Source organism: Aptenodytes patagonicus, chromosome 24 (assembly GCF_965638725.1).
Source record: "Aptenodytes patagonicus chromosome 24, bAptPat1.pri.cur, whole genome shotgun sequence".
Lineage (NCBI taxonomy): Eukaryota > Metazoa > Chordata > Aves > Sphenisciformes > Spheniscidae > Aptenodytes > Aptenodytes patagonicus.
In genome coordinates, this window is record NC_134972.1 from 5,269,536 (window position 1) to 5,295,604 (window position 26,069).

Genomic DNA, 26,069 nt, shown 5'->3' on the forward strand with positions numbered 1-26,069 from the left:
CCCGTGGTTTTCCCCCAAACCCAGCCCAGCCTGACCACCCCCCCCGCCTCCGTGGGGTCACCCCCCGCTCCCCCGGCTGTGAACACCCCAAAACCGGAGGAACAACATCCCCCCGCGGGACAGCACCCACTGGAGCCCCCCGCCCCCCCCCCCCGATGCCGTGCTCCCCCCCGCCTGTGGTTCAAGACGCAGAAGACCTCGACGTCACTTTGTTTTTAATTTAAGGGGGAAAAAAATATATATAAAATAATAAAATATGGGGGTTGGGGTAACTTAAACACGAGCCACGATGATTTTCCGTTGGAATTCAACCAGCCCATTAAATCCACCTTACGGAGCATCCTCGGCTCTGGCATCCCCGGCCGGGGAGCCCTATCGATGGGGAGAGGGTCGCGGCGGCGAGCTGGCCCCCCAAGCGCGCGGGGAGAGCGCGGGGAGCGTGCCACGCCGCCCTGAAGCTCATCACACGGTTGCGCCTCCGATTATTCGCCTTAAAACCATCCCGTGCTATCAGCGCCTTAAATACACCCCTCGCCCAAAATAAAAGGACCGAGGGGGGGACAGTTGGGGACCAGGACTTGTCCTTTGTCCTTGGTGTCAGGATCTTCGTCCGGAGCTCACGGCGGCGATGCTCCTTTCCCGGCTCCGCCGCTCGGCGCGGGTACCAGTGGGCAGGGATGCTGCCGCCGCCGCCGCCGCGCTCAGAGAGGGTCGGGGCGCAACAGCAAAGCTTCGGCTCACAGCGCCGTCGCAAAAGCCTCCACCTGCAAGGAGAAGCCGATTGAGAGCGCGGCACTGGGATGGCACCAGGATGGCGCCAGGATGGTGCCAGGATGGCACCGGGATGGTTGAGGTTTAAACCAGCTTGGACTTGGTGTGGAAATTATTTTTTCCATGGAAAAATGAAGATGAAGCGAGGGCTCGGAGGTCAGCACGACTCCGACCGCGGTCCCGGCGCTCCCGGCAGCGGGATGCCGCCGAGCCGCGCCGCCTCGGCTGTGCCCACCTGCGCCATGAGGACGTCCTGCATGGCCGCGTCGTGCTCGAAGTCCTTGTCCACATCCAGCACCAGGACGGGCGCGTGCTTCATGTCCGCAAAGTGGATCCTGGAGAAGGGAGGGAGAGAAGGGGTTAAACCAAGTAAACCCCCAAAATCAGGGGGGTCACCCCAAAACGGCGGCTGGCCTGGGTGCCGGGGGGGAGCGCTGCGGGGGACGGATTCGGACTCACTCCGTGGTCTTCTCCACCAGCCAGCGCTCGTGCTGGGCATGAAGCTGCTGCAGGTACCCCAGCTGGATCCCCCCCTCCTCGCTCCTTGCCCTCTGCCGCAGCCGCTCCAGGCACGTCTGCACCCACACGGGAGAGGGAAGGTTAACGGGAGAGATGGGAGGTTAACGGGAGAGACGGGAGAGATGGGAGGTTAACGGGATGTGGGGGAGATGGAGGTTACGGGATGCAGGGGAGATGGGAGGTTAACGGGATGCAGGGAGGTTAACGGGATACAAGGAGGTTAACGGGATGCAGGGAGATGGGAGGTTAACGGGATGCAGGGAGGTTAACGGGATACAAGGAGGTTAACGGGATGCAGGGAGGTGGGAGCTTAACGGGATGTCAGCGTCCGACAAAGCAGCCCCAGGGGAGGGACCGCAGTCGGGCACTGGGCATCCCCGGAGGATGCTGCAGCCCTCCCTCCCCAAAATCCGCTCTAGGATCCATAGCAAAACTCCCACCGACATTCCCATGGGAATGGGAGCGGGCCCCACTCCTCCGGGCCAGCGATTTATGGTTAAAACCCAACGTCTTGGCAATTTCAGGAGCTCGCCGGGCTCCGAGCGGAGCCGAACGCCTGCCGCATCCCCCTCCCCGCTGAACACGGGGGCTCTCACCGGCACCCACCTGCGGCGTTGCCCGCAGGTAGAGGAAGCCGTGGAGGGCGGCGCGGGGCCCCAGCTGCCGGAGGAGGAAGCCGTGCCAGTCCTGGTAAATGGCCCACTCCAGCGGCTGCAGGTGCCCGGCCTCAAAGAGGTTCTTGGCAAAGACGTACCTGGGAAGGGACGGAGAGAGGGGACAGGGCAGCCGGCATCGCCGGCATCGGGACCTCCAAGCCATCCCCACGCCCAGGCAGCTTCACGGCCATTTTTTCCACCCTTTTTGCACCAACGGGGAACCGCGGGTGTTTAATTAAGGCGGCAATCCTTAATTTGGGGCTGAGCGATGATGGGCGACACGCAGCCACCCGGCGCAGCTCACCGCTACCGAGCCCATCCATCACCTGAGGGATTTCGAGCCGCCGCCTGACACGGGTGAGGATGTGGCAGCTGCAAGCAGGAATTATTTGGGATATAACAAAGCCCCAAATTATTCAACAAGCACATTTCTATAATTAAGCATCGCTCCGGGCTTCGCTGGGCACAGCCGTGGGCTCTGCTCCCCCCGGGGGTCCCAGGGGCAACAAGCCAGGCCGCGGGGATGCTCCTTATTCCGTTTCATCCCTTCACCCCTCTTCTTTCCCGTTTTAATTTGGGTGCGCTGGGTACCTGTCGCTGTAGACGGAGCGCTCGAAGACCCGCACAGGGTGGGGGGTCCCGGTGAGCCGCTCGGGCGGCGGCTCCAGCATCGCCTTCAGCCGGCTGATGCAGGAGAAGGTCTGGAAGGTGTAGGACCACCGGGCTGGCTCCCGGTACATCATCTGGAGAAGGTTGGTGGAGCCCACGGACGCCTACGAAGGAAGAGATGGGGGATGAGGTCGTCCCGCCGCGGCGTGGTGCCGAACGGTGCCGTGACGCAGCCGGTACCCGCCGTTACCTCCGCCGTGCCGCCGGCTGGCACCTTCTGCCACTGTGCCACGGGTTCGGTCACCAAGTGCCACTCGGGGAAGGTGGCACCCAGCAGCTTCAGGAAGGTCGATTTCCCCACGGCTGCGGGGAGGGAGGAGGGGGGGGCAGCGCAGGGTGAGCCCGTGTGTCCCCCCGCCCCGGCTCCTGCCGTCGGGTAACGCAGGTTTTCTGGGTGTCCCCGTCCCCGTCCCCGTCCCCGCGCCGGGCAGCAAGAATCATTAATTACAGACATTAATTGGACCCCGAGAGGCTTCAGGCTGCGCCCCCCCCAAGCACCCCAAATCCCCCCACCTCCATCGCGCCCCAAATCCTCCTGGCCTCCCCCCCCCAGCCCCTTCCCCAGGCAGACGCCCCCCCCCCCCCAAAAGCCACCGACCCTCCCCTTGTCACCCCGGGGACCCCCGCTGTCCGCCCCCCCCCCCCGGTACCGATGTTCCCCTCCAGGGCCAGGAGCAGGGTGGCCCCGCACCGCCCCATCCCGCCACCGCTTCCGCCTTCCCGCGTCATATGCTAATGACATGGTAATGGCCGGCGCGCGCTGCCGCCCCGTGACGTCAACACGCGGGAAGGCGGGGGGAGGGGGGGAAGGGGGAGGGGGGAGGGAGGAGCAGCCGCGGAAGCGGCGGCTGAAGGCGCGCGCAATGCTGGGGGTGGTATGGTAATTTATGCAAATGTCACTCCGCCCACAGCATGTCCCGGCAGCGCGGGCGAGAGGACAGGGCGGGGCACCAACACGGGGGCGGGGCACCAACATGGGGTTGGGGGCACCAATATGGGGTCGGGGGTATCAATATGGGGGCGGGGACACCAACATGGGGTCAAGGGCATTGACGTGGGGTTGGGGGCACCAGCATGAGGTCAAGGTCATCAACATGGGGTTGGGGGCATCAACATGGAGTCAAGGGCATCAACACAGGGTTGGGGACACCATCATGAGGTCAAGGGCATCAACACAGCGTTGGAGGCATCAGCATGGGGTTGGGGGCAACAACATTGGGTCAGGTGCATCGACACGGGGTTGGGGGCATCGACACGGGGTTGAGGGCGTCGATGTGACGTTGGGGGCACCAACACGGGGGCGGGGGCACCAACATGAGGTCAAGGGCACCAACATGGGGTCAGGGACACCAACACGACATTGGGGGCACCAACATGGGGTCCAGGGCATCGACATGGGTTTGGAGGCATCGACACAGGGTTGGAGGCAACAGCATGAGGTCAAAGGCATTGACGCAGGGTTGGAGGCATCAAGGCAGGGTCGAGGGCATCACCATGACATCGGGGGCACCGACACGGGATTATGGGCAACAACGTGAGGTTGGGGCTCCCCCATCACTCCCCCCATTACCCTCAGCTCCCCCCCAACCCCTCTCACCCCCCAACGCCCCCAAATCTCCCAGAAAAGGGGCAGAGCCTGGAGAAAAGGCTTTAATGCGCAGTGGGTGTCGGGGAGGCGCAGCGGGGACTGAGGAGGAGCGGGGTGCCCCAGCCCGGGCCGGGGGGACCACCACAGGACTGGGAGGGGGCTTAGAAGCATTTTCGGTGGACGATGGAGGGTCCGGCCTCGTCGTACTCGGGTTTGCTGATCCACATCTGCTGGAAGGTGGAGAGGGACGCCAGGATGGAGCCACCGATCCACACTGAGTACTTCCGCTCCGGCGGGGCGATGATCTGCCGAGACATGAACCGTTAGGATGCACCCCTTGATCCCCACCCCAAACCTGCGCCGGGAGAGGATTTGGGGCGTTGGTTGCCATGGTTTTCCCACCACCACCACCTACTTTGATCTTCATGGTGCTGGGAGCCAGCGCCGTGATTTCCTTCTGCATGCGGTCGGCGATGCCAGGGTACATGGTGGTGCCGCCGGACAACACGTTGTTGGCGTAGAGGTCCTTGCGGATGTCGATGTCGCACTTCATGATGGAGTTGTAGGTCGTCTCATGGATGCCGGCTGACTCCATGCCTGGGGTGGAAGGGGGCTGTCAGCACCCTGACCCCACCCATGCCTCCTCAGGGCCCCCCAAAAGAGCCATGGGGTCACCCATGGGTTTGTCCCCCCGTTTGGGGTGAAAAGAGCTTGGGGGAGCCCCGAAACGCCTCTGTGGGGCACCCATGGTAGCTGGTTGCCCGCTGGTGGGGTGGTGGGGATGGCGGGCAACCACCTAGGGGACAGCCAGGACAATTCGGGGTGGGCTCACCAATGAAGGAGGGTTGGAAGAGGGTCTCGGGACAGCGGAAACGCTCGTTCCCGATGGTGATGACCTGCCCGTCAGGGAGCTCGTAGCTCTTCTCCAGCGAGGAGGAGGAGGCGGCCGTGGCCATCTCGTTCTCAAAGTCAAGGGCCACGTAGCAGAGCTTCTCCTTGATGTCACGCACAATTTCCCTCTCGGCTGCGGGAGACGATGGCGAACAGGCTCAACCCGGAGCCGCAGCGGCACCACGGGGTCCCCCGTCACCCCGTACCTCCCTCCCCGACCCTGTACCGGTGGTGACAAAGGAGTAGCCCCTCTCAGTGAGGATCTTCATGAGGTAGTCGGTGAGGTCACGGCCGGCCAAGTCGAGACGCATGATGGCGTGGGGCAGAGCGTAGCCCTCATAGATGGGCACGTTGTGGGTGACGCCATCCCCGGAGTCGAGGACGATGCCTGGGAAGGGGGAAGGAAGGTGAGGGAGGGGGCTCGAAGCCAGCTTGATCCCTTCCCCATCACGGATGGTCCCCGGGCGGTGGATGCCGCGTGTCCTACTCACCGGTCGTGCGGCCGGAGGCGTAGAGGGAGAGGACGGCTTGGATGGCGACGTACATGGCGGGGACGTTAAAGGTTTCGAACATGATCTGGGAGGGAGGGCGAGAGGGGCAGCGGGTTAAGGGGGGGCATGGGGGTCCCCAGTGACATTCCACCCCAACGCACGGGGACCGTGCCTTCCCGGAGAGACAAGGTCAGTGCATTGCATGGAAAAATAGGTGGATCGTTGCGTTGCATGGAAAAAAATAGGCGGACCATTGCATTGCACGGACATGCGGGTCAATGCATTGCACAGAGCCACACATGGATCGCTGCGTCGCACTGAAGAACACGTGGGTCAGCGCGTTGCGTGGAAAAAACGTGGGTCAATGCATCGCGTGGAAACGCGAGTCATGGCGTTGCACAGAAAATCACGTGGGTCTGTGCACTGCGTGGAAAAAACGTGGGTCAGCGCGTTGTGTGGCAAGCCCCGCGGGTCCACGTGCTGCAGAGAAACCCGCGGGTCCACGCGAGCACGCCGCCGAGAGCTCTGCCCTTATTAAAGCTTCACCCCGCTGCCCGCTCCTCCCCGCTGCGCCGGCCCCTCCTGGCTCGCGAACCCCCCGAATCCTCCAGCCCTTCCTGCGGTTTCAGCGGGTCCGTCCCCATCCCCGGGGGTCCCGCAGCGCCTTACCTGGGTCATCTTCTCCCGGTTGGCCTTGGGGTTGAGGGGTGCCTCGGTGAGCAGGGTCGGGTGCTCCTCGGGGGCCACGCGCAGCTCGTTGTAGAAGGAGTGGTGCCAGATCTAAGGCGGGCAAAGGAGAATCGGGGTCTTACCCCAAACCGAAGCCAGGGCCGGCACCCACTCCCCGTCCCGGGGGGGGGGTGGGGTGTGTCTCACCTTCTCCATGTCATCCCAGTTGGTGATGATGCCGTGCTCGATGGGGTACTTGAGTGTGAGGATGCCCCTCTTGCTCTGCGCCTCGTCGCCCACATAGCTGTCTTTCTGCCCCATGCCTACCATGACACCCTAACGCCGGCGAGAGAGACGGCCTCGTTAGCCTCATTTCGGTGATTAAAGCAGGGTGGGGGGTGGCCTGGGGGCTGCCGCTCACCCCCCCCCCCCCCCCCCCCCCTCCCCGGGTACCCACCTGGTGCCGGGGCCGCCCCACGATGGAGGGGAAGACGGCGCGGGGGGCATCGTCGCCGGCAAAGCCGGCTTTGCAGAGGCCGGAGCCGTTGTCGCAGACCAGGGCGGTGGTCTCCTCCTCACACATGGTGGGGCCGGGAGCGGTTGGTGTTCAGGGGGACCTGGGGGAAAAGCTGGGGCGAGGGGGGAAAAACAGCGTTAAAGGGTGGGTGGGGACCGGGTTACGCCGCGCCACCGTGTCCGGCTTTGGCTGTCGGAAGGGTTGGAGTCCTTGGGGATGTGCAGCCCCGCAAAATCCTCCGCGGGCTGTGCCGAGGGGCGGCTGCCGGGTCCGCCCCGGTGCGACGATGCTGAGAGTGGGGTGATGCTCGTCCCCCATGGGTGCCGCTCCGTGCCAACGCTGCTTCTCCATCCTTCGCCAGCCGGTGCCCAAAATAGGACCGCTGCCAAAGCCTGCTGCCCGCGCTCGCCCGGCAGCGGTGCTCCCTGGGGAGCTCCGGTGTCACCGTCCCCGGCCAGTGCCCGCCAAACAGGCAGGGGGAAGGCAGGCGTCCCTCTCGTCCGGTCCTGTCTCAGCAGCCCCTTGCCACTCTGCCATCGCGTCCTTTCCCAAAAATGGGAAAAAAATAGCCCTCCGCTAGCAGATGCGCTCCCGAATCCGGAGGGAAGCAGGCAAAAACCTCGCAGGAGCCCAAAAAGAAAAAAAACCCAAATCACAGGGATTTCTGGAAGAGCACGACCTGCTTTGGCCGCAGCCCAACTCTCGTTGCCCCCGGAAGCCCCCGGCTGCAGGGTCGTGCCGGGGTTGGCACCCTCCCCGTGCCACGCGAAGCGAGCCGGGGCCACCCCATAAGCGCTGGGGCACCCCGAACTCCCCCCCGGGGTGTTTTTCCTTCCCACTCTCCTGCAAGCAAAAGGGAAACCAGGGCTGGGCAGTACTCACCGCGGACGCAAGAGCTCCTTTCCTCTGGGACTGAGTCCCGATGCGCCTTTGGTATAAATACCAGCGAGCCCGTGAAACCTCAGAGGCGGATCCTCTCTAAACAAAGACCCTAAATAGGCTAAATGATGGTGTGTTAGCCATATGGCCATATAAGGTGTTTTATTTCATTAAATTGACCTTGGGCTGATGGTAGGACCCAGCACGGTTAATTATTGTAAGAAAAATGTATGTGGGGATGCTTGGGAGGCAACATCCCATTTGTGAGTCTGTTCCTTTTATGCTCCGCTCCGATAAACAAGTGAGACACAAGTCCTTATAAGCGACGGTCTCGGCAAAAAGGAGGTGGAAGCATCTCCGGTTCCTGGGGAGAGCATGGAGAAACCCCACCCGGGTGGAGGTGGGTGTCGGGGCTCTGCCGTGGGGGACACCCCGCAGCTGGGGTGGGAATTTGGCATCGCCGAGACACTGGAAATGCACCGGGTTGGTGCATCGCTTCCTCCCGGCCTTGGTTCCCCCATGTCTCCCTGGCGTCTGGCACCTTTGGGATGTCTCTCCCTGGGGTTTTCTCTCTCTGCCCCCATTTTTGGGCTTTCAGTGCCCCGAAGCCCCTCGTCCCCCAAATCCTCGGCTCGAGCAGGGCCGGGACTGGTGGGTCCAAAGCCCAGCCCTGTGTCGTGGGTGCACCCAGCTCTCACCCCTTCCCCGGGAGGATTTTGGAGGCAGGATGAGCCCGGACCCCCCAAGGGGCGATGGGGGTGCTGTCCCCTGATCCCCGTGCCTGAATGTAGCATGGGGGGGCCGGAGCCACCCCCGGCCCTGCGGATGCAGCCTTGGCAGGAGGTGAGCGGAGCCGCAGCAGCCCGTGGCCCTCGCAGAGGCCAACCAGCGGCTGCCGAACTCCCAGCTGCCTTTTTAAGGGCAATGGTCCTGCACCGGGGACTCTCCCCGAGCACCCGGGCCGGGGGGGGGGGGGGGGAGTGGGGAGGCAGGAGAGATGCCCCAGAGCCACCAGCCCGAGCTACGGGGACTCGGGTTGCAGATGGGGAAACTGAGGCACGGGGTGCCTAGGCCGCCTCTTGCTTTGCTTCGTGGGGTCCTGAGCTGTGCTCAGGGCAGGGACATCAAGGCACCGGTGCAGCAATAAGGACCAAGAGCTGCAGGGTCCTACCACCACAAGGGACTCAAGAGTCCTGGTGACCCCCCCCCCGGGCTCCGGAGGGAGGGAGTGGACTCCAGGCTGTCACCCTGCGGGGCAGGCCAGGGACATGGTATCTCCCCAGCACCGCCAGCCCGCTCGCACCTCCAGCAATGTCCCCAGTTGGTGGCTCTGCCCCGGTTATCCCCTTTCCTCGGGGCAGACCTCAGCACACGGGGGCTGGATTTGTCCCCTGGGTCCCCTGGCCGTGCATTCGTCGGTGTCCCCACTGCACGCCCCGAGCCCCGGGGACCTGCCGCCGCCTGGCGTCCCAGCCCGGTTCCCTTGGTCTGCCGCCAAACATGAGGTAACCGAGGCAAAAGGTTGCCATATATGACATGCTGGGGAAAAAAAAAGTAAAAAAAAAAAAAAAAAATTAACCCCAAACCCAGCAGGCGGGGGGGGGGGGGGGGAAGGAGGGTTGGATGGAGGCAGCAGCCCATGCCGGCGCTGGGAGAGCCCCGCACGGAGGGAGCACGGCCGTGCCGGTGGGCTGCACGGAGCCAGTGGCAGGACCCTGTCCCACCCCAGGGTGGGGGGGACCGCGCCCAAAGCCACAGAGACACCCCCAAACCCCGGGCTGGTGCAAAGCCCGGGGTGTCGCCCCGAGACCCCGCTCTGCAGCGCCAAGTCCCGCCGCTTTTCTATCCCCGGCGTTTGCCCGGGGACAGGCAGGTCGGCTCCAAGCTCCCCATCCCCGCAGGATCCCCAAACCGCCCCGACCCCCGGCACCGCAGCCAGCCAGGAGGGGAAGCCTCGGCACAGCCAGTTTGAAGCTGGGACCGTGGCGGCAAAGCCCCGAGCCGGAGCAGGCGTGCAGCCTAAAAAGGAAAGGTTCGGCCACCACAGCCAATCCAGCTGCCGGCTCTGCCGGCACTCGGCGGCCGCGGGGAGGGTGGCCGGCGGCCCTGGGATGCTCGCAGGAACGCCAAGCATCCCACGGCACAGGCGAGGCTGGCCCGGGCTGGGATGAACGCGGGACGAGGAGGGGGGCAATCCCTGGTTTGCCGTGAGATTTCAAAACTCCCGGCGTGCAGGCTGGCCCTCGGCACCTCCGTATAAGGGTAACGTTTGCGCTTTAAACCTCTCGGGCTGCCGCCGAGGATGGACAAACCAGCCATGAAAGCTCGGGCAGGGGTTTGGGTCCCTTCCCATCCCCGAGGCAGAGATAAGCCTCAGCCCCTGCCTGCGTGGGAGTCCCCCAAAACATGCAACCCGCACTGCTGCAGAAAAACAAACCATCCCTGCAAAGCGTGGTTTCTGTCGGGGTTTAGCTCCTACCAAGTTCAACCCCCCCGCTTCGAGCGATTTTAAGGTGTAACAGTCACAGCTGGTGCAGCTGGACAGACAGGGCGGGTTTAGTGGGACACAGGCAGTAGCGCCAGGATATCGGCATTCATCCCAACGCACAAACTGATGACTCAGTGACTTTTAAGTGAAAAAAATGTGATTAAAAAGCCGCCAGCTCAGAGAGCAGGGCCGGGTGCGAGGCAGCAGCTGGCCGCTGACGTGAGAAACGCAGCCCTTGCGCAGGGCCGCGCTGCGAGGTATTTGAAAAATTCTCCACAGGGGTTTATCGGTCACTGGGACGACTTCGGAACGACGCGGTGGTTTGCCACCAGCTCCTCTCCCCGGCTGGCGCTCTCCGCTCGATGCTGGGGTCAGCTCAGACCCGAGACCTTCAGGGCTGGGGGGGGTTGAGATAAATTTGTTGCGATATTCACTACCAATGGGAAGGAATCGCTGCTTTGCACGACAGGCTTTCACACCTCCTGTCCCCGCCGTGCTCTGGGGGAGCCATCCAGGTGAAGAGCAGACCGCTCCATTCGGCGCAGAGCTGGGGGACGTGCCCTGAAGTCCCCTCGCTTCCCTCCCCCTGCCGGGGGTAAGCCTGTTCCCAAAACCGACTGCAAAAATGCTGGCAGCAGCAGTTTGTCACGCAGGAGTCAAGGAGGTGGCTGTTGCAAATAAACACAACCCCTAAAGAAATCGATTCCCTCCCCGCTCTCAGCCACGCCGGACCCCTCCAACCCACTGAATTAGCTCAAAGGAAACAAGTAGCAAAAGAAACCCAGGCAAGATAATACAATCCATCTGTGTTAAACTGTACACCAAAGAATATTCTATGTAGAAGTACAAGGACATGACATATAGAACACACATGTACGCATGCCAGGTGGGAAGGCAACTCCAGCCTTCTTCCCCTCCCCGCCCGGCCATGTGCTGATCATCACAGCATCCTGCCGGAGGATGTGGAGACGTCGTGGATCACGCTCAGCCCTTTGAGGCCAGATGCCTTCCACCTTTCAATGCCGCTTCTTCCCTTTCAACGCCGGCAAGACGCGAGGGCGGAGGCTCAGCCCGGATAGCGCAGGGGAAGGAAAGTCGCTGCTTAGCATCCGACGACAGGACTTGGGAGGAGGTCCTCGGCTGGCGTACCGCCTAACGGCAACATCACGGAGCGCTTGTTTTTTGGCAAGGACAGGCTTCATACTGCTTTGAGAAACGCAGAGGCGATCGGGGGCGGTGATCTTTGAGGATCGAAGCGGCACAAGCTGCTGGGAGTCCCCTCTCAGAGGGGTGATGGCCTTCCAGAGCCTCCACACGACAGCACTGCGGCCAAGAGACCGAGAGCCTCCTCCATGGTAACACCAGCAACAAGCCGAACCTAAACCCTCGCCGGGCAGCCCAAGGGCCAGAGTGAATCCCAACCCCATCCAGAAAAAGGAATAAAGTAACCAAACAGCCCTCCCCACTGCTGGAATGAAGCAGCTTGTGCAAAGCAGTGCTGCATTCAGGCACCTTCTCCCCTGAAACGCTGAAACAGGGGTTCCCAAAGGAGGTTGGGCCCCTTCTTACCTCACCGGGCAGAGACCCGAGTACCAGCAAGCAGGACTCGCTCCGGCTCAGGGGCGATAAGCTCTTACATGGGGTGAGAGGGATTAGGAAGGTTTAATTTTAAATTATAGCAAAGACTCATCTACTCCAGCCAGCTGCGCTGAGACCCCAACAACCCAGGGAGAGAGGCAAAACAAAGCATGGGTTAATTTGGGCAAGTCCCACTTTGGAAAGCACTTGAAGAGGTTTTCACACCTCATGGTTGCAGCAAATCACGGGGAAGCCCCTCAAGAAGCTGTTCAAGCCATAGATTAGAGTATTAAACAATTGCTTCAGTGTTAGCTTCTGTCTTTGAATTTCCAGTTAGCTTTTCCCCCACACCTTGAACCTCAGCACCACTTCGCCAGCCCGACGCCAGGCACTGAGGTTTCACGTGCTCCCACGGAGGTCAGGGTACCGATTTCACCGCGATTATTGGGGGAGGAAGGGGAAGGATCACTACACGGTAGAAATCATCTGCTACAGGAGGGGAAAAAAAAAATCCCTAGGCCTAGAAGGAAGGTGGATGGTTTTCTGTAAACCATTAAGGCAAGAGGCCTATCGGAGATCCATCAGGACCACGTCTCTCTCGACTACTGACACGTGATTGCAGGTCTGGAAGAGAGGAAGAGAAAGAGGAGACGGGGTTATTCAGATGTTCCCACAGCTCAGGTGAGTCTCCTCTACCTCCTGACACAACCTGCGCCCTGCGTCCTTCGCAGAACAGCCCTCTCGGACCAGGAACTAGTGCCCTGCCCGGTGCCCCCCAGAGACCATAGCAGGACGCAAATACAAATCTCTCTCTCTCAAATACAAGCCTTTGCTGCTGCCTTGACCTGCTTCTGCAGAGAAGTGTTCTGCATCCACCTCCAACATGGGCTAACAAGTCAGAAAGCTTTTTCCATCTCAACTCTAGGAAGAGACAAGCCCCTGCCAGGCTGACCCTCCTGTCCTGGGTCACAGCCTAGCACCTCGACACAAATATAAATTCAAGTGAAGCGTTCAACATGCCGACTCACGGTCCTACAGCCCCCGCTGCCTCGTGAGGTGACTTACAGTGAAGAGAGGAGGGTCTTTGGAGTGCGGGTGGAATCCTTTCTGCCGGCAGGAAGAGATCTCCTCCAGGCCATGCTCTGTCAGCTTGAAAAACCCCGTCCTAGAGCAAATAAACGCAAGCTCTGTGTAGCTCAAGCCTCTGCAAACAGAAGCACCTCCTTCTGTGTCTGACAGAGCGTGCTTGAGTCTGCTCATCTCAAGCGAGAGCAGAGATGCACGCTGTGGGATGCTCCTCTGCCCGGGACGCTCCTCTCCCCAGCTCTGCAGCTGCAGACAGGTCTCCTTTCACGGGTGGGCAACGACGGCCCAGATACGACCCCCCCCGCCCCCCGAACCAGCTCAGAAGAGCTGTCGAATCACGCATGCTCTTCCAGCCTCTTTTGGTAAAACTTTCATTGTGTGACTTGACATTTTATTCCCACATCAGGAATCCAATAGAGGAAGGATCGTGGTAAACAGCCCTTCAATACCTTCTGAAGAGGCTAGACCTCCTGGTCCAACCTTTTGGTTGGGCAGCACAGGCAGAGGGAAAGGCCTTACCTACCCCACACCCATACTTACTCCTGGTATTTCGGAGAACACACAATAGCAATGGACTCCGGCAACATCATCTGGTAGGAGCAGTGCGTGTGCAGGTCGACGCTGGAGAGGAAGGCTGTCTGTGTGGGGTGAGTCTGAAACACAGGGCAACATAAAAGTTACAGCAGCATTGGAAGGCTAGTCCAAAGGGACCGCGTCTGCCGAGAGAAGGTTGTAACAGAGAAGAGACACAGCTCCTCGGATGGCACAGAGGACATGCTTCCACACCGAAAACGGTTTTGGATTGCCCCGAAACATCTGCTCCTCTCTTCCATTTGGAATAAATACAGGAGGAGCTCTACATTTCTGGCCACATCCCACAGAAAGTCACACTTTAAGGCACAACGCTGTCCTTGCTTTCACGCGTGCCTCTCTGCAGGGCACTTCACACGTTTCTCAAGTGCAGCTACCCCTGGGGCACAGCATCACCAGACACGTAACGTACTGCCAAGGCACTTCAAGATACCACATTCCACCGTGACGTTGTACGATCACAGACAACCACCACCTTACCCAACTCCGGCTGACAGCCAGATTTCACAGCCTAACTCTTGCTGAGAGGTCTTTCCCCTTTTGCTTATCGGGTTTTTGTTGCCAAGACCAGCAGGAAGGTCAAAGGGATTCTTGAGGGTCCCTGGATGTTGCAGGGCCATCACTGAAGAGTTAACACCAAAAGCAGACACCCCGCGCACATCAGGCACATGCAGCAGGCATTTATTTGTCAAAGCCTGCGAGGCAGCTGCTGCTTTCGAGAGATTACTCAGCAGCACCAAACATTTTGCTTGGCACCGATCCGACTGCCAAAGGCTCCGCGGGGACAGGCAGCAGGGCAGCGCTGAAGCCAGTGGAGGAATCTGGAACTGGCACATCCCGCGGCAGAGCAGCACACAGCTGTCCGTGAAAAGCAGCGCTACTATGGGGACGCATCACAGGAGAGGCCCCGCGCTCACAGCAGGAGCTCGGGATGCCCCGACAGAAGTCGGCTTTTAGCTGGATGAAACCATGAGCTTCGTGCCCAATATCCCACTCTCAAAGGGCCTGATGCTTTCGAAAGGGACCCAAACTTAAAACAGGCCTGGATTTCTCCAGCAGCGCGAGTAGTGACTGAGACCGCACCAGAGGGAGAAATCCAACTGGAGGATGCTGCCTGCTCCATGCCACCTCCTCCAGCAAATTGTCCTCCGCCAGCCCTGCTCCACGCGCCCCTTTCCCTCCGGGCTGAATGCAAGGCCAGTTGGGAAGTGAAACGGGAACAAGAGACTCACATGGATCCAGCCTAGCGTAACAAGGCCATGCTGATCCTGGATCACGAAGAGCTCCTCCTCATTCTCCGTGTTGCAATAATCGGGGCCTCCGTACTGCTTGGGAACGATGACGTGGGTTATCGTGAACTCGTTCCTCATCTGCAAGGCAGCACAGGGAGGCTGTTACCCACCAGACACCCCCCCAAGCAGGAAACACTGCTGCCGCCCACTGGTGCAAAGGTAATTTCCTAAGCTTTGGGAACGCGGTACTTCTGCATTCACCACTCAGGGGCCCAGCCAGGGGAACAGCAGGTCTGGAAACAAGCCCACAGATGCATCTACCGTCCATTTACAGGTCATGGAAAGAGTAACTGCAAGTTACTGACAAAGGAGTCACAGGATTTTCTGAGTCTGAGCATGACCCATGGCTTTCTATTTCATTTTCTCTGCTGTGCAGAGCACCCGCAAGAGGTCAGAGAAGTCCTTGACACCCACCGAAGCGAATCTCTCCACTCACTAGGAGATGATGCCTCATAATTAAATAATCACCAAGCATCTGGAAGCAGCTGGATTGCAGAAAGTTGCTACATCAAACAACTTCATTTCAAAGCAAACTTCTGCAAGCAAAGCAGCGCCAAGTGACTCCGGGGAGACAGGCTGGAGCTGCCAATAGAAACCTGTGCAGGCAAACTCTCTGGGGGAGAACTAACTGTCTCCAGTCGGTATTTGCACAGCCTTGTCTTGGTGAGGGTCCTAGTTCACAGCTGGGACACCTCAGTCCTGCTGGTACCAAAAGGACAAGAGCTGCCTGTCACCGGCAACGTGGGAGTGCTTGAAACAGGTACCCAGCAGAGAGTCTTCAACAGGAGAGGGGAAGCTGAATACCCATAGGGACTTGGTGGCCGGCACCTCATTCAGTGTGAGGAAATCCTAATGTAAAAGGGAGGAAAAGGAAAGGCAGATCATCCCTAACGCTCACACGAAACCTTAGTCATGAGTGAAACTGCACTACAGCCTTCCGTGGCAAAAATCAGGGTCCTCTAGCCATTTTCAAAGCTATTGCACACGTTGACAAAAGGCCCCTGCACCCCCTTCCAGGGTCTTAATTAGGATTACCACCTTACCAGCTTACCGCAGAGGATCCCACATGTCTCCACACCCCGGATCGTGTTGGCATCAGCCAGCTGGAGGAATTTCTGGCAGAGCTCCCTAGGGACGATGACCTGGCGAAGGACATCCATACTTGCATCTGTGGGGAGAATGGGAGCACAATGAGCAACGCCAGTCGGGGACGTTGGAGAAACGTTCCCTCAGGTCAGTATCTGAAGGGACTAGACTGAGAAAATTCAGCCTGGAAACATCAACTGCTCTAACGTCTACCCTTGCAACAGCAGTCACAGATAAATGAAGTCACTGTGACACTTCATAAAGGACACTGACTACCTCTTCCAAAACAGGGACACGTAGAGAGAAAGAGACCTTTAGCAGGGTGTCAGAAAAACAAGTATTTTGTTAAACAAAATGAAACCACAAAGACTTACAAAACGCCATTTAAAAGTAAGATGCGTCACTGGTCAAGAACCAGTCATTTGGAAGTGTCCGAATCAGTATTTTGGAGCCACGTTTGGCAGAAGAGGAGAATTCGGTCAGCCTAGCCAGGAACTAAACCCCAATCTCCAACAAGTATTTGGATCTAGGAAAGCCAAATAGGCTGCAGACTCTAGATCAGCAGAGAGACTGGGTTGGAGAAGCGTGGGGGGCCGATTCCCAAGAGGAGACAGCTCTCCCCAGGCCTGCAAACCTTTACTGGACAACGGGGAGAACATCCAGTGACTTGGAAGGCCAAACCCCCAGAAGGGATGGAGTCATGATCAGATAATTCCAAGAGCCTCCCGGCTAAATCAGCTCCTCGGCCGTGTTTGGCTCAGCCTCAGCAAGGGAGAAGGGTGCACTGAGAGGTACTAACTGTTTTCCGTGCTCCCCAAAGCACTAGGTTTTAAAGATCTGTCCACAACAGGAGGTTTGGATGAGACAGTCCCCGCTGATGGACTTGCAGGGTGAACTGGAGAGACGGGAACCTTTGGGATTAAATCAGTCGGGGGCTTTTCCACGCCAGGGATGAGGGGCTCGTCCAGAGACTCAGGACTTGGTTCTGGCTTTCCAAATTCCTGCACTATCCTTAGACGTTCCTTCTCCAGCTCCTGTCGTCGAATCATCTCCTCGAAGGCATGAAACTGCTCTTGCTCTGCCTGCTGCTGCTTCATCAGGGCTACCCGATTTCTCTCCTCTTCCAGCTGCTGCTGCAAAGCCAAATTGCGTGCAAATTCCTCTTCCTCCTCCTTCTGCAAGGAGAAATATGCCAAGGGACATCAGCAGACAGGGGAACACGAGCCCGAGGCAGAATACGAAGCCTATGCACTGCAGACCCTCAGCAATCCCAGACTACTTCTAAAGGGTCTGCCAACGGTACTCCCTGCAAGGAAGCTTCAGCTTGCAAAACAGAGATCCGCACTTCCATCAGGAGAGCCAGCTAGACCAGGGCAGTAAAACTGCTGTCTTACCCTCCCTCTTCCACAGAAATATAATTCCAGGTTGATTTCCCTCTATCCTATCTCTAAAATCGCACTTGTCCGCAGCAAAACTGACTGCAGAGTTTTCTGCTTTGCCCACAGAACCCCAGATCCTTGCCCATGCTGTTACCAGCCGCCTGCTGAGTTTCTGGATCGTAAGACCTAGACCTCATGTTGGGACAAGGAGAAAAAAACAATGAAACAACAGACCCAGCTCAGACTGCCTCCAGGATGCACAATGAAAAGAGATGCAGGGATGCCTATGACAGATTCACCTACATAATGGCAGCAGAGACACGATCGGGACAGCCCTGTGCTGCAGGTGACGAGGCTGGACCCTGCAAGCTGGGGCTACCCAGACTTCACATTTCAGAGCACCCAGGGAGCCCTGGAGACCTGCCCTCTGCCAAACCCTTTGTGGCTGAGGGTCTTCTGGGGAGCACAGGCCTCCAGTCTCCTCTCACTCACCTTCTGCTCCTTGTACTTAGCATAGTCCTTGGCGTACCTCTTTAATAGCTCCTCCTTGAGCTCTTCAGCTCTGGGGAAGGCTACTTCTTTCAGTTTCTGAAGGGAGGAAACACAGCCGTAAGAGTGCGATAGCCCCAAGGCAAGAAAAACAAGACCTGAACAGATGCAAGAATCAACGGACACGTAGCACCCAGAGATTATAAACCATCCAGTTGTTCACGAGGCAGGAAGGGCCGAGCAGCTCCACCACCACGCGTGGACAGGCTGCAGACAGGCACGTTGTAGCCGGGTGGCACAGACAGCACCGCCAAAACCACTGAGCAAGAGCTCAGGCAGTGTTGCCCTTTTTGCTCTTCTGGTCAACGTTGAGCAGAGGAGCGGTAGCTTCTTGTGGCTGTGAGCCATCCCCAAGGATCCCCTGGCAAATCCCTTGAGGACCACCACATCGAGCACCCAGCCACCATGGAAAAGCCACGCGGTCTTTAAAAACCAGGGAGTTTAACAGGAAAGAAAGGACACCCCAGCAGCTCAACAGAAAGTAAACTGGACGACCGCAGCCAGCCCAGCGCAAGTACAACGGGGTCAGAACCACCCAAACCGTAACTCCCAAGGGGTCAGGACTGCCTGGTCAAGCCAAGGCTTCTCAGCGTTTGTGTGGATCACTCATCCCAGAGGCATGAAAACCCAAGGTCGATGACCCCAAAACATTTCCGACAGCAGCCATTAAGCACTTGGCAATGTTACTACTTACTTTCACTGTCTCCCTCTTTTCGGGTATGACAGCAGTTTTGTAATCACGGTGCTGTGGCAGCTTCTCAATGAAGAGCCTGTAAATACAGGAGAGAAACTGCATTTCTGGATCACAGCAGAAAGGGACAAACGCAAGACAGTAAGTGGCATTTTGGGGGTACGGATCATTTCCCTCCACCACTGTCCCCTTGCTCCACCACCTCCCTGGGCCTTGTGCTCCCCACAATCAGGACAGTCGTCTGCCTTTCTGCAGGAAAGCCTCCATCACATAACGGCCCTCTGAGCTCTTCATGGTGCACAGGAGATCTCGTTCAGTCCCAGAGGAGCACCTCCCACAGGAGATTTTTCTTCCACCTGGACTTTGGAGACGATCCTCAGGGATAAATACATTTGTTTTGAACAGAAACATTAATAAGCCGGTCTAAAACACCAAGGACGCTGGCAGCGATTCAGGAAGGTCCTTGGGCACCTGTCTACACCTCTGCGAGCATCCAAGGGGATTACACACAAGCTCAAGGACTCGGCTGACTCAGTGCTCACACCGTCCTTCTGCATGGGGGAACAAACACTTTGTGCAAGAGATGGGGAAATTAACTCAGACCTTGGACAGAGAAAACTTGCAGGTAAGCTAAAAGCAAGTTCACAACATCCCCAGCTGCTGCATCAGGAGCCTTTTGGCTCTGTGGCCCGACCACCCCCGGAAGGTCAGGGCAATATTTCAGGCAGCAGGGCTATTTCTGTGCAGACTTCTGGGAGGGAAATCAAGACTGAGCTCAACATCACCCCGCTCCCAGCACGACTACGAACAGGTTAATCTTCGGCTTCTCTACAAACAGGATAACTGTTCCCCCCTTCCAGGGAGCTCTGCAGGACACGGTGGTGAAGATGCAGAGAAAGAGTACTGCAAGCACTAGAACAAGGGAAAAAAACCCGCAAACATGGGGCAATTCACTCTGGCTCAGCTCTGTGAGGCTCCCCAGGCTTGAGGCATCCCCAAGTTATCTCTGCGAACAAGTCCCCAGCGGCGCACTAGCTGACTGTGTGCTCAGGGCGAGCTCACGGCGAGCTCACCTGGGTCCTTGTCTCCTGCAAGTGGAGCTGTGCTTGCTCTGAGCGTCCACAAAGCCTGTGGGCGTAACGTAAAAAACCCTGCCATTCCTTCGTGGCTCTTTGCTACACCGCTTCAGCATCCGAAGGAGGATGCTCTCCAGCTCCTTTAAAGTGCAGCCTCGTGCCCAGGCACAAGGAGTAAGGGTAGTGAGGACTAGACTGTGCCCCAGGGAGCAGCACAAACCAACCAAGAAGAGCCAAGCGGGAAAAACTCAGGGGGGACAGAGTGAGAACGCTCTTCATGCTGAGAATCCTGCGTGTGTGTGCAGTAAATAAACCCAGCTGCTTCAAAACCTCAGTCGTCTGGGAAAAGGAAGGACTTTTTGGAACCCCGAACGCTCCTGGTTGCCACAGAGAGCGTGAGGATGCTCTCGCCAGAGACCACAGGATCAGCATAACCATGTCACAGCCCAGAGCCACGGAGAAGCCATCGCTCCATCCAAAATGCCCAGCAAGGTCCCCGCTCCCGGCTGGTGGTTGCGAAGTAGGTCACTGTGTCGAGGAGACAAAACAAGGCTGTGATCATTGCCAACAGCTAGCAGATTAAAATGGAAGGGATTAATTAAGAAGGATTAAGAGCAGATGCTGGCCTGGGGAGGATGGAAAAAACAGCAGACAGCTGGGTTTCCACAAGTCAGGAAGGGGGAAAAAAAGTGGGCAGCGGGATGAGAGGAGGACTCGGGCAGCCAGAGGAAAACTCTGGGGCAAGACCAGGCAGCGGCAGGCTGGGGATGGAGGCAGAGGAAGGGCAGGAACGGTTCACGTTTCCTATCGACAGCCCAGCTGAGGCTTGGCAAGACTGAAACCCGCGGCTCCCATCACCAGGAGTTCTGGGCTTGTTCAAACCTCCGCCTGCTCCCGAGTCCACTATGAGCAGCAGCTGTTTGGCACCGAGCAGCCACATCACAGGCTATTTTTAAGCGCTGCTACAGCATGCACGCCAAGCCGGCGTCTCGAGTCCCTTGCAACACCCCACGCAGTCCCGCGGAGCCAATCCTAGCAGCTCACAGCCACGCAGGCAAACCAGGAGCCCAAACACCACAGAAAATTCATGCCTTTTTTTTTTTTTCTTTCTTTCTTATTTGGCTCTAGCAAAATCAAACCTAGTGTGCCTGATGGCGATTCAAGGAAAACATCCACTCAGATCAACGCAGAGGCAGCTGTTCAAGACGACAAGCAAGCAGATGTCTTTCAAAGTGACAAGACGCATGTGTTAAAAAGTCCAGCCTGGTTATCCTTAGAGATACCTGTGCCGCCCTCCAGCCCCCCACGAGGAGGGCTGGGCAACGAGCTTCATTTCCACATGGGAAAGAGAGGTGCTGTGCAGCCAAACGACCTGCACGAGATCGAGCAGGTGGCCGGAGGCCAAGCAGGGAACTGGCTGCCTCAGTGGGAACCTCAGCACGGATCTGTCTTGAGATTACCCTGTGTCTAGACAAGATTGTCTCAAAACCGATGGCTCTGCAAATCAGGCGCCACAAGACAGATCTCATGGTGTAATTCAGGCCTTGGGATCAGCCTTGGGGAGTGCTGTATAGGGAAATAAAGAGAAACCCAGCTTCCTAAAGCCACACAGACTACACCTCCCTCCCAAGGACGATGCGCTCACTCCCACCAAACACACCAAACTAAGAGCGTCTCACGTACTTCTCAGGGCTGGAGTCCTCCCCTTCCCAAAGGCGCAGCCTGATGCGGAAAGCGCCTGCACTAGGCCATACGCTCCGGCAGGGAGCTGGGCTCTGAGAAAGGATAGCCACAGCACTGCCTGCAGATGTGGGCTGAAGCATCGGGGGGAAGAATTCGGGTCCCGTTTCTAGAAAGGGGAGAGCAGAGCATGTCCCATGAGAGGCTCCAATTACCAGCGCCCCGCTCTTGCCTTCTGGATCACGCCTTTGGGGAAGGACGTCTAGAAAACACTTCATCAAGCCTACCGCTTGAGCTACAGCTTCACATCTTCCTTTAAAGAAATGAGCTGGTGACATTAAGTTCATATCTTCAGACAATCCAGGGCAGAAGCTCATACTCATCAGCACTGGAGAAATCACACCTCTGAGGGGAAGTTTTTTCACCTTCCTGGCAGCCCAGCAGCCAGGCAAACGTAAATGCCACGAGCATTTGAAAGCTGCTGGAGAGAAAACACACCAGCACCCATCACTGCTGTAATGAAACAGTGAAGGTGCTTTTAGTTCATTTGTTTAGTGAAAGGGTTTCTCCTTTGGCCGCGGCTACGTAACCAGCCTGGAAACCTTCCCAAGGATTTTACACTTCCCAGCCCCCTGTGCAGCCTCCCGGGGCACTTGCTATGTTGCCCATAAAAGCTCAGGAAGTGCAAGGCGGGAAGAAAAGCTAATCGGAGAAAAATGCGTTGGATTTACGGGGCAGGAACCCTGCACACGGGGGCAGGGAAAGAAAATGCCCACGGAGATACCAACCATATTCTGGATAAGCGGGTAGCGTGGGCGCAGCAGAGACCATATCAGAGTGGCACTGGGCGAAAGCGGGAGGGACAGGCTTTTGGCCAAAAAACCCACAGGAACAGGACATTTCGTGCCAGTGGGATATTTTCTGAGGGTCACAGTTTTCAGCCCCTTGAACACCGACAGACACAGCTACAGAGAGGCACACGTTTGCTCTGCTCGTACTCCGGGCTGCTCAGGCACCATCCAGACCTGACGCCACGTCACCGCGTTAGAACAGCGTACGCTCCGGCTCAGCAGGCACGGCAGTGGGGTTTCAGACCCAAGATGGCTCAATTTCTGGCCAGCTGCAGAGACGACGGCAAGAATATGCGGCTCTGCGCTTGTCTACACGGAATGTAGACCCTACAGCTGGAGACCTGGCAGCTGAAACACCAAACAGGGTGTTGGCTGGGTTTATATACGATCTGGGGCTTTCTAGAAGGGTGCGCAGTGCCCAAGAAACTCATCAGTTGATTGGGCTCAGGTTCTTTGGACCCAGAACTCTTCCCCATGTCCCTCCTGAGAAGGGCGTGGGTGTATGCGTGCGTGTTTGGGGGGGGGGGGGGGGATTATATTCTTTCTGAGGTGTAAAACTAAATGTACAGCTGGTCCCTGCACCTGAAGGAGGAACTCGCTGCCTGCTGTAAAAGGCTGTAGTAGCTTAAGCGTAAAGCAGGCTTCTCCTCCGAAGCCGGTTTATTAGAGAAACCGCCAACCAGCCTAGATCCTTTCCAGGTAGATACTCGATACCGAGATCCCTGACCACGGATCCTTGCCAATCCGTATGACGTCACGGCCAACCTAGCAACAATCCAGGCCAATCTAGCCACTCTGCAATGATAAAACACCAGGAAGCTTCGACGTACAGGGAGCCGAAACCTGCCTCCTGTTGACAGGAGTCTCCACTAGCAGAGGGACAGAGGAATACACGATGAGCCTCATTTCAAAGGGAACTTTTAGAAACCTCCTGCAAAGAGGTGGGCGGAGTTTGTGGGCTTGCGCCTCACACCTTTACGACATCTCCTGGTCAGTCTAACCAGCTGTATCCTCACCTCTGCGGTAACCGAAATTCAAAAGGAGCAGAGCTCTGGACAGAACCCAGTTCTTCCAGCTCAGCAGGGCCTCACAGCATTTAAACATGCTCAAAATATGCAACACCAAACCCACAACCCCTTGTATCGACACGGGCTACTTGCAAACAAAGCAACGCTGCTCTTACGTGATATATTTGTTGTACAAAATAAAGGCATGCTCGATATTGCCTTCCTCCGAGTAAATGGTCGCCATGCGGAGGATTTCCACTCCGGAGCGGTAGTAGCGTCGTGGCGGGACATCCTCGTTCACTTCCACGGCGCTTCCCACCTGGATCAGCCTTCGGACGCGCTCCTCCGGCGGGAGGCTGACGTCGGCGTGGTCGGGCATAATAACACACATCAAAGCTGCCGCGAGGCTGACGAACTCTGCGGTGGGAGGAAAGTCAAGTGTATCAAAACCAGCGTAAACCAGGTAACTCATCCAGTTTCCTCAGGACTGTCTTTCCTCGATAGAAATCACCCCCCCTCAGCAGAAAAGCGTTTAATACATGGGCCAAGTTAGGTCCTGAGGGAGGAATCTGGAAGAAGCCCAGCTCTTTTTTGGGCACAGCGCTTGGATATTTACCTTTACGACCTGAAAGGCAGCCACAAATTCAAGATCAGTCCTTGGTAATTGATTTCAAGCTAGGGTTTGACCCATCCAAATCCTACCCAAAGTAGCGCTTCCTTCCCAATTGTCTCTCCACACAACAAAACTAGTGCCGGTCACTAGTCTGGGGGGAGAGGGCGAAAGCATTTCATTCAGACTCGAGCAGAAGTGGCTTTACACGGGGTTTCAACACTGCAGCGTTCACCGTTTCGCTTCCACAGCAGTGAAGAGGATGGAGCTGAAGGCCATCCTTCCAGCCGCTGCTGCTCAGCAGATCCATCCCTACCCAACGAGCTTGATCCCAAATTGCTCTCGTGTGGGCACAGCCGCAATCTCTTTCTCTCCCCCGTGCTGCGGGAGGCACGCCCGTCGACTCCAGGAATGCACCTCAACCTGATCCGTGCATCTGCCTCCTGCTTGGCTCCGACAAACCCCTTCTCACCCACTGCCCCGCGGCACAAGCCGATAAATTCGAAGCTGAGGAAGCGCCAAGACTGTTTGAGGGGCAGCGAGCCCAGAAACCCTCCGCAATACTCTTCCCCTACACCAAAAGCAGTTCTCCCCTGGAAAAACCACCCCAGAGCAGCGTAAGGGTTAAACTCTCTATGAAATCACAGCGCTGAATCCAGAGCGCCTCGCAAGCCTTCCAGCAACGCGACTGCCGCACGCACGACGTCACGATTTACCGCGGCTCCTTCCTAAACGGGGGAAAGGTCCCGAGCTGAGCTATGCACCGCCTGAGGATCCCGAGCGGCGGAGGAGTTGCCTTTCTGGGGTTACCTCGGAGCAGAAGCCCCTTTTTAAGGCAGGCAGGCCCAACGTTTCTCAGCCCGCATCCTGGAGGGGCCTCCACAGGCTTCTTGCCCTAAATAAGGGCTGTGGGATTCGGTCCTGCCAGAGGCTGCCGTGCCAAAGCGCTCACTTATGGGGTGTGACGGAGCCACAGCTCAGAGCGGGCTTCAGCTTCTCCTCCTCACTGGTGCTTCTACCGGGGGGGGGTGGGTGGGGGTGGGTTCAGTTGCTCCCCCAAGCCAGAGCTCTCAGTCACCTCCCCAAACCAAAGCCCCCTGCCAAGTTCCACAGTCCTCCTCCCCCAAGAGAGAACAGGCACCACTCATACTCCATACCTCCCGGTGCCCCCAACCCAGAGCTCCCCCTCTAATTCCCACAGCACCCCTCAAGATAAAGAAGGTGCCCAAACCACCCCCCCCCCCAGCTGCTAGCCCCCAAACTACAGACCCCCCCAGCCATTGCCCACCAAGAGAGAGGAAGACACCCCCCGCCCCCCAAATCAGAGCCCTCCAGAACTCCCACGGCCCTTCCCCTGCAAGGGGAAGGAGGAGCCCCCCAGGACTGCCTGTCCCTCCCCGAACAGCCTCCCCCAGCCCTTCCCCTCTAAAAAAGAGGGGAGGATTCCCCCAACCAAAGACCCCACGAGCTCCCAGCCCCCCAACACAGCAAGGGGAGCCCCAAACCGGATCCCCCTTCCTAAGGGGAAAGATACCCGCAGCCAGAGCCCCCCTGACCGGAGCCTCACGAAGGGAACCCCGATACGAGACACCCCCCCTCCCCCCCCCCAAAACCGAAGCCCGCCAGGCCCAGCCCCCCTGTAGAGCAAGGGACTCCCCCCGACCGGCGCCCCCAGCCCCCCAAGCCGCCTGCCCGCCCCAGGCCCTGGCCCCTCCAGCGATGAAGGGACCCCCCCCCCCCCCCGCAGCCCCAGAGACCGGGCCCGGCCCTGACCTGCCGCCGGGCGAGCGCCGCCACCCGCCGCCTCCACTCAGCGCTTCCGGGTTGTTGCCGAAATACCGACCGCCCCCCACCCCGCCCCGCCTTCAGCAGCCAATCAGGCGCCGCCGCAGCATCCGGGCAAGCCTCAGCCACCTCCCACTTCCGCCCGGCCGAGCGGCCGCTTCGTTTCCCTTAGCGGAAAGCCGGGCGTCATGACGTCAGATACCGGCCCCGAATCTTAAAGGGGCAGCTCCCTTCCCGGCTGCACGGCCCCGCCCCACCCCGAAAACACCCGTTCTCACGCCAAAACGGTCCAGAGGACTCTGGCCTCGCCAGAGTCCACCGCCCAACAACCCTCCGCTCGGGTGAGGGCCGAAGCGCGGATCCCGCAGGGCTCGTCAGGCCCGTCCTGGGGGGGGAAATAACTGCTCCACAACCGGGGCTCGAGGTTTACGCACCGCCGAAATTTACTTTAGCAAAAGTGGGTGAAAAGGGGGGGGGGAAAAAGAAAAAAAAAATAAATCGTCATCTTCTTTCAGGCTGAATCCTGTTTCTTGTTACGTATGGAGGCAATCAAGGAAAAGCCCTTTTTGTTGAAGATAAAGGCATGCTCCTGAGGGTGTTTCTTTAGGGTAATTCCAGCTCCGTTTGGGTCCACGTTTATTCTCCGCATCCCTCAAGGAGCGGAGCTACG

General features: G+C 58.2%; 3 protein-coding genes across 4 annotated transcripts; all 3 read right to left on the reverse strand.

The window, feature by feature from the left end:
• Positions 1-440: 440 nt before the first annotated feature.
• Positions 441-3,344, reverse strand: DGUOK (deoxyguanosine kinase). The gene is made up of 7 exons (XM_076358808.1): positions 3,266-3,344; positions 2,806-2,918; positions 2,538-2,719; positions 1,897-2,044; positions 1,231-1,346; positions 1,007-1,106; positions 441-764 (listed from the first exon to the last, which is right to left on the reverse strand). Exons 1-7 carry the CDS (start codon positions 3,342-3,344, stop codon positions 738-740), a joined length of 765 nt encoding a protein of 254 aa, XP_076214923.1. The 3' UTR covers positions 441-737.
• A 907-nt stretch (positions 3,345-4,251) lies between these two features.
• Positions 4,252-7,691, reverse strand: LOC143170534 (actin, gamma-enteric smooth muscle). Its single transcript, XM_076358897.1, has 9 exons — positions 7,654-7,691; positions 6,712-6,883; positions 6,462-6,590; positions 6,255-6,365; positions 5,586-5,670; positions 5,321-5,482; positions 5,036-5,227; positions 4,619-4,800; positions 4,252-4,508 (listed from the first exon to the last, which is right to left on the reverse strand). Exons 2-9 carry the CDS (start codon positions 6,835-6,837, stop codon positions 4,365-4,367), a joined length of 1,131 nt encoding a protein of 376 aa, XP_076215012.1. The 5' UTR covers positions 6,838-6,883; positions 7,654-7,691; the 3' UTR covers positions 4,252-4,364.
• Positions 7,692-10,924: 3,233 nt separating this feature from the next.
• On the reverse strand, positions 10,925-25,439 carry STAMBP (STAM binding protein). Of its 2 annotated transcripts, XM_076358891.1 has the most exons (10): positions 25,388-25,439; positions 23,181-23,421; positions 18,394-18,469; positions 17,643-17,738; positions 16,571-16,946; positions 15,729-15,853; positions 14,626-14,763; positions 13,343-13,455; positions 12,782-12,881; positions 10,925-12,340 (listed from the first exon to the last, which is right to left on the reverse strand). In XM_076358891.1, exons 2-10 carry the CDS (start codon positions 23,393-23,395, stop codon positions 12,284-12,286), a joined length of 1,296 nt encoding a protein of 431 aa, XP_076215006.1. In that variant the 5' UTR covers positions 23,396-23,421; positions 25,388-25,439; the 3' UTR covers positions 10,925-12,283. The 2 variants fall into 2 exon arrangements, with proteins under 2 accessions (XP_076215006.1, XP_076215007.1); XM_076358892.1 differs by lacking the exons at positions 23,181-23,421; positions 25,388-25,439 and adding an exon at positions 21,150-21,324.
• Positions 25,440-26,069: the final 630 nt, after the last annotated feature.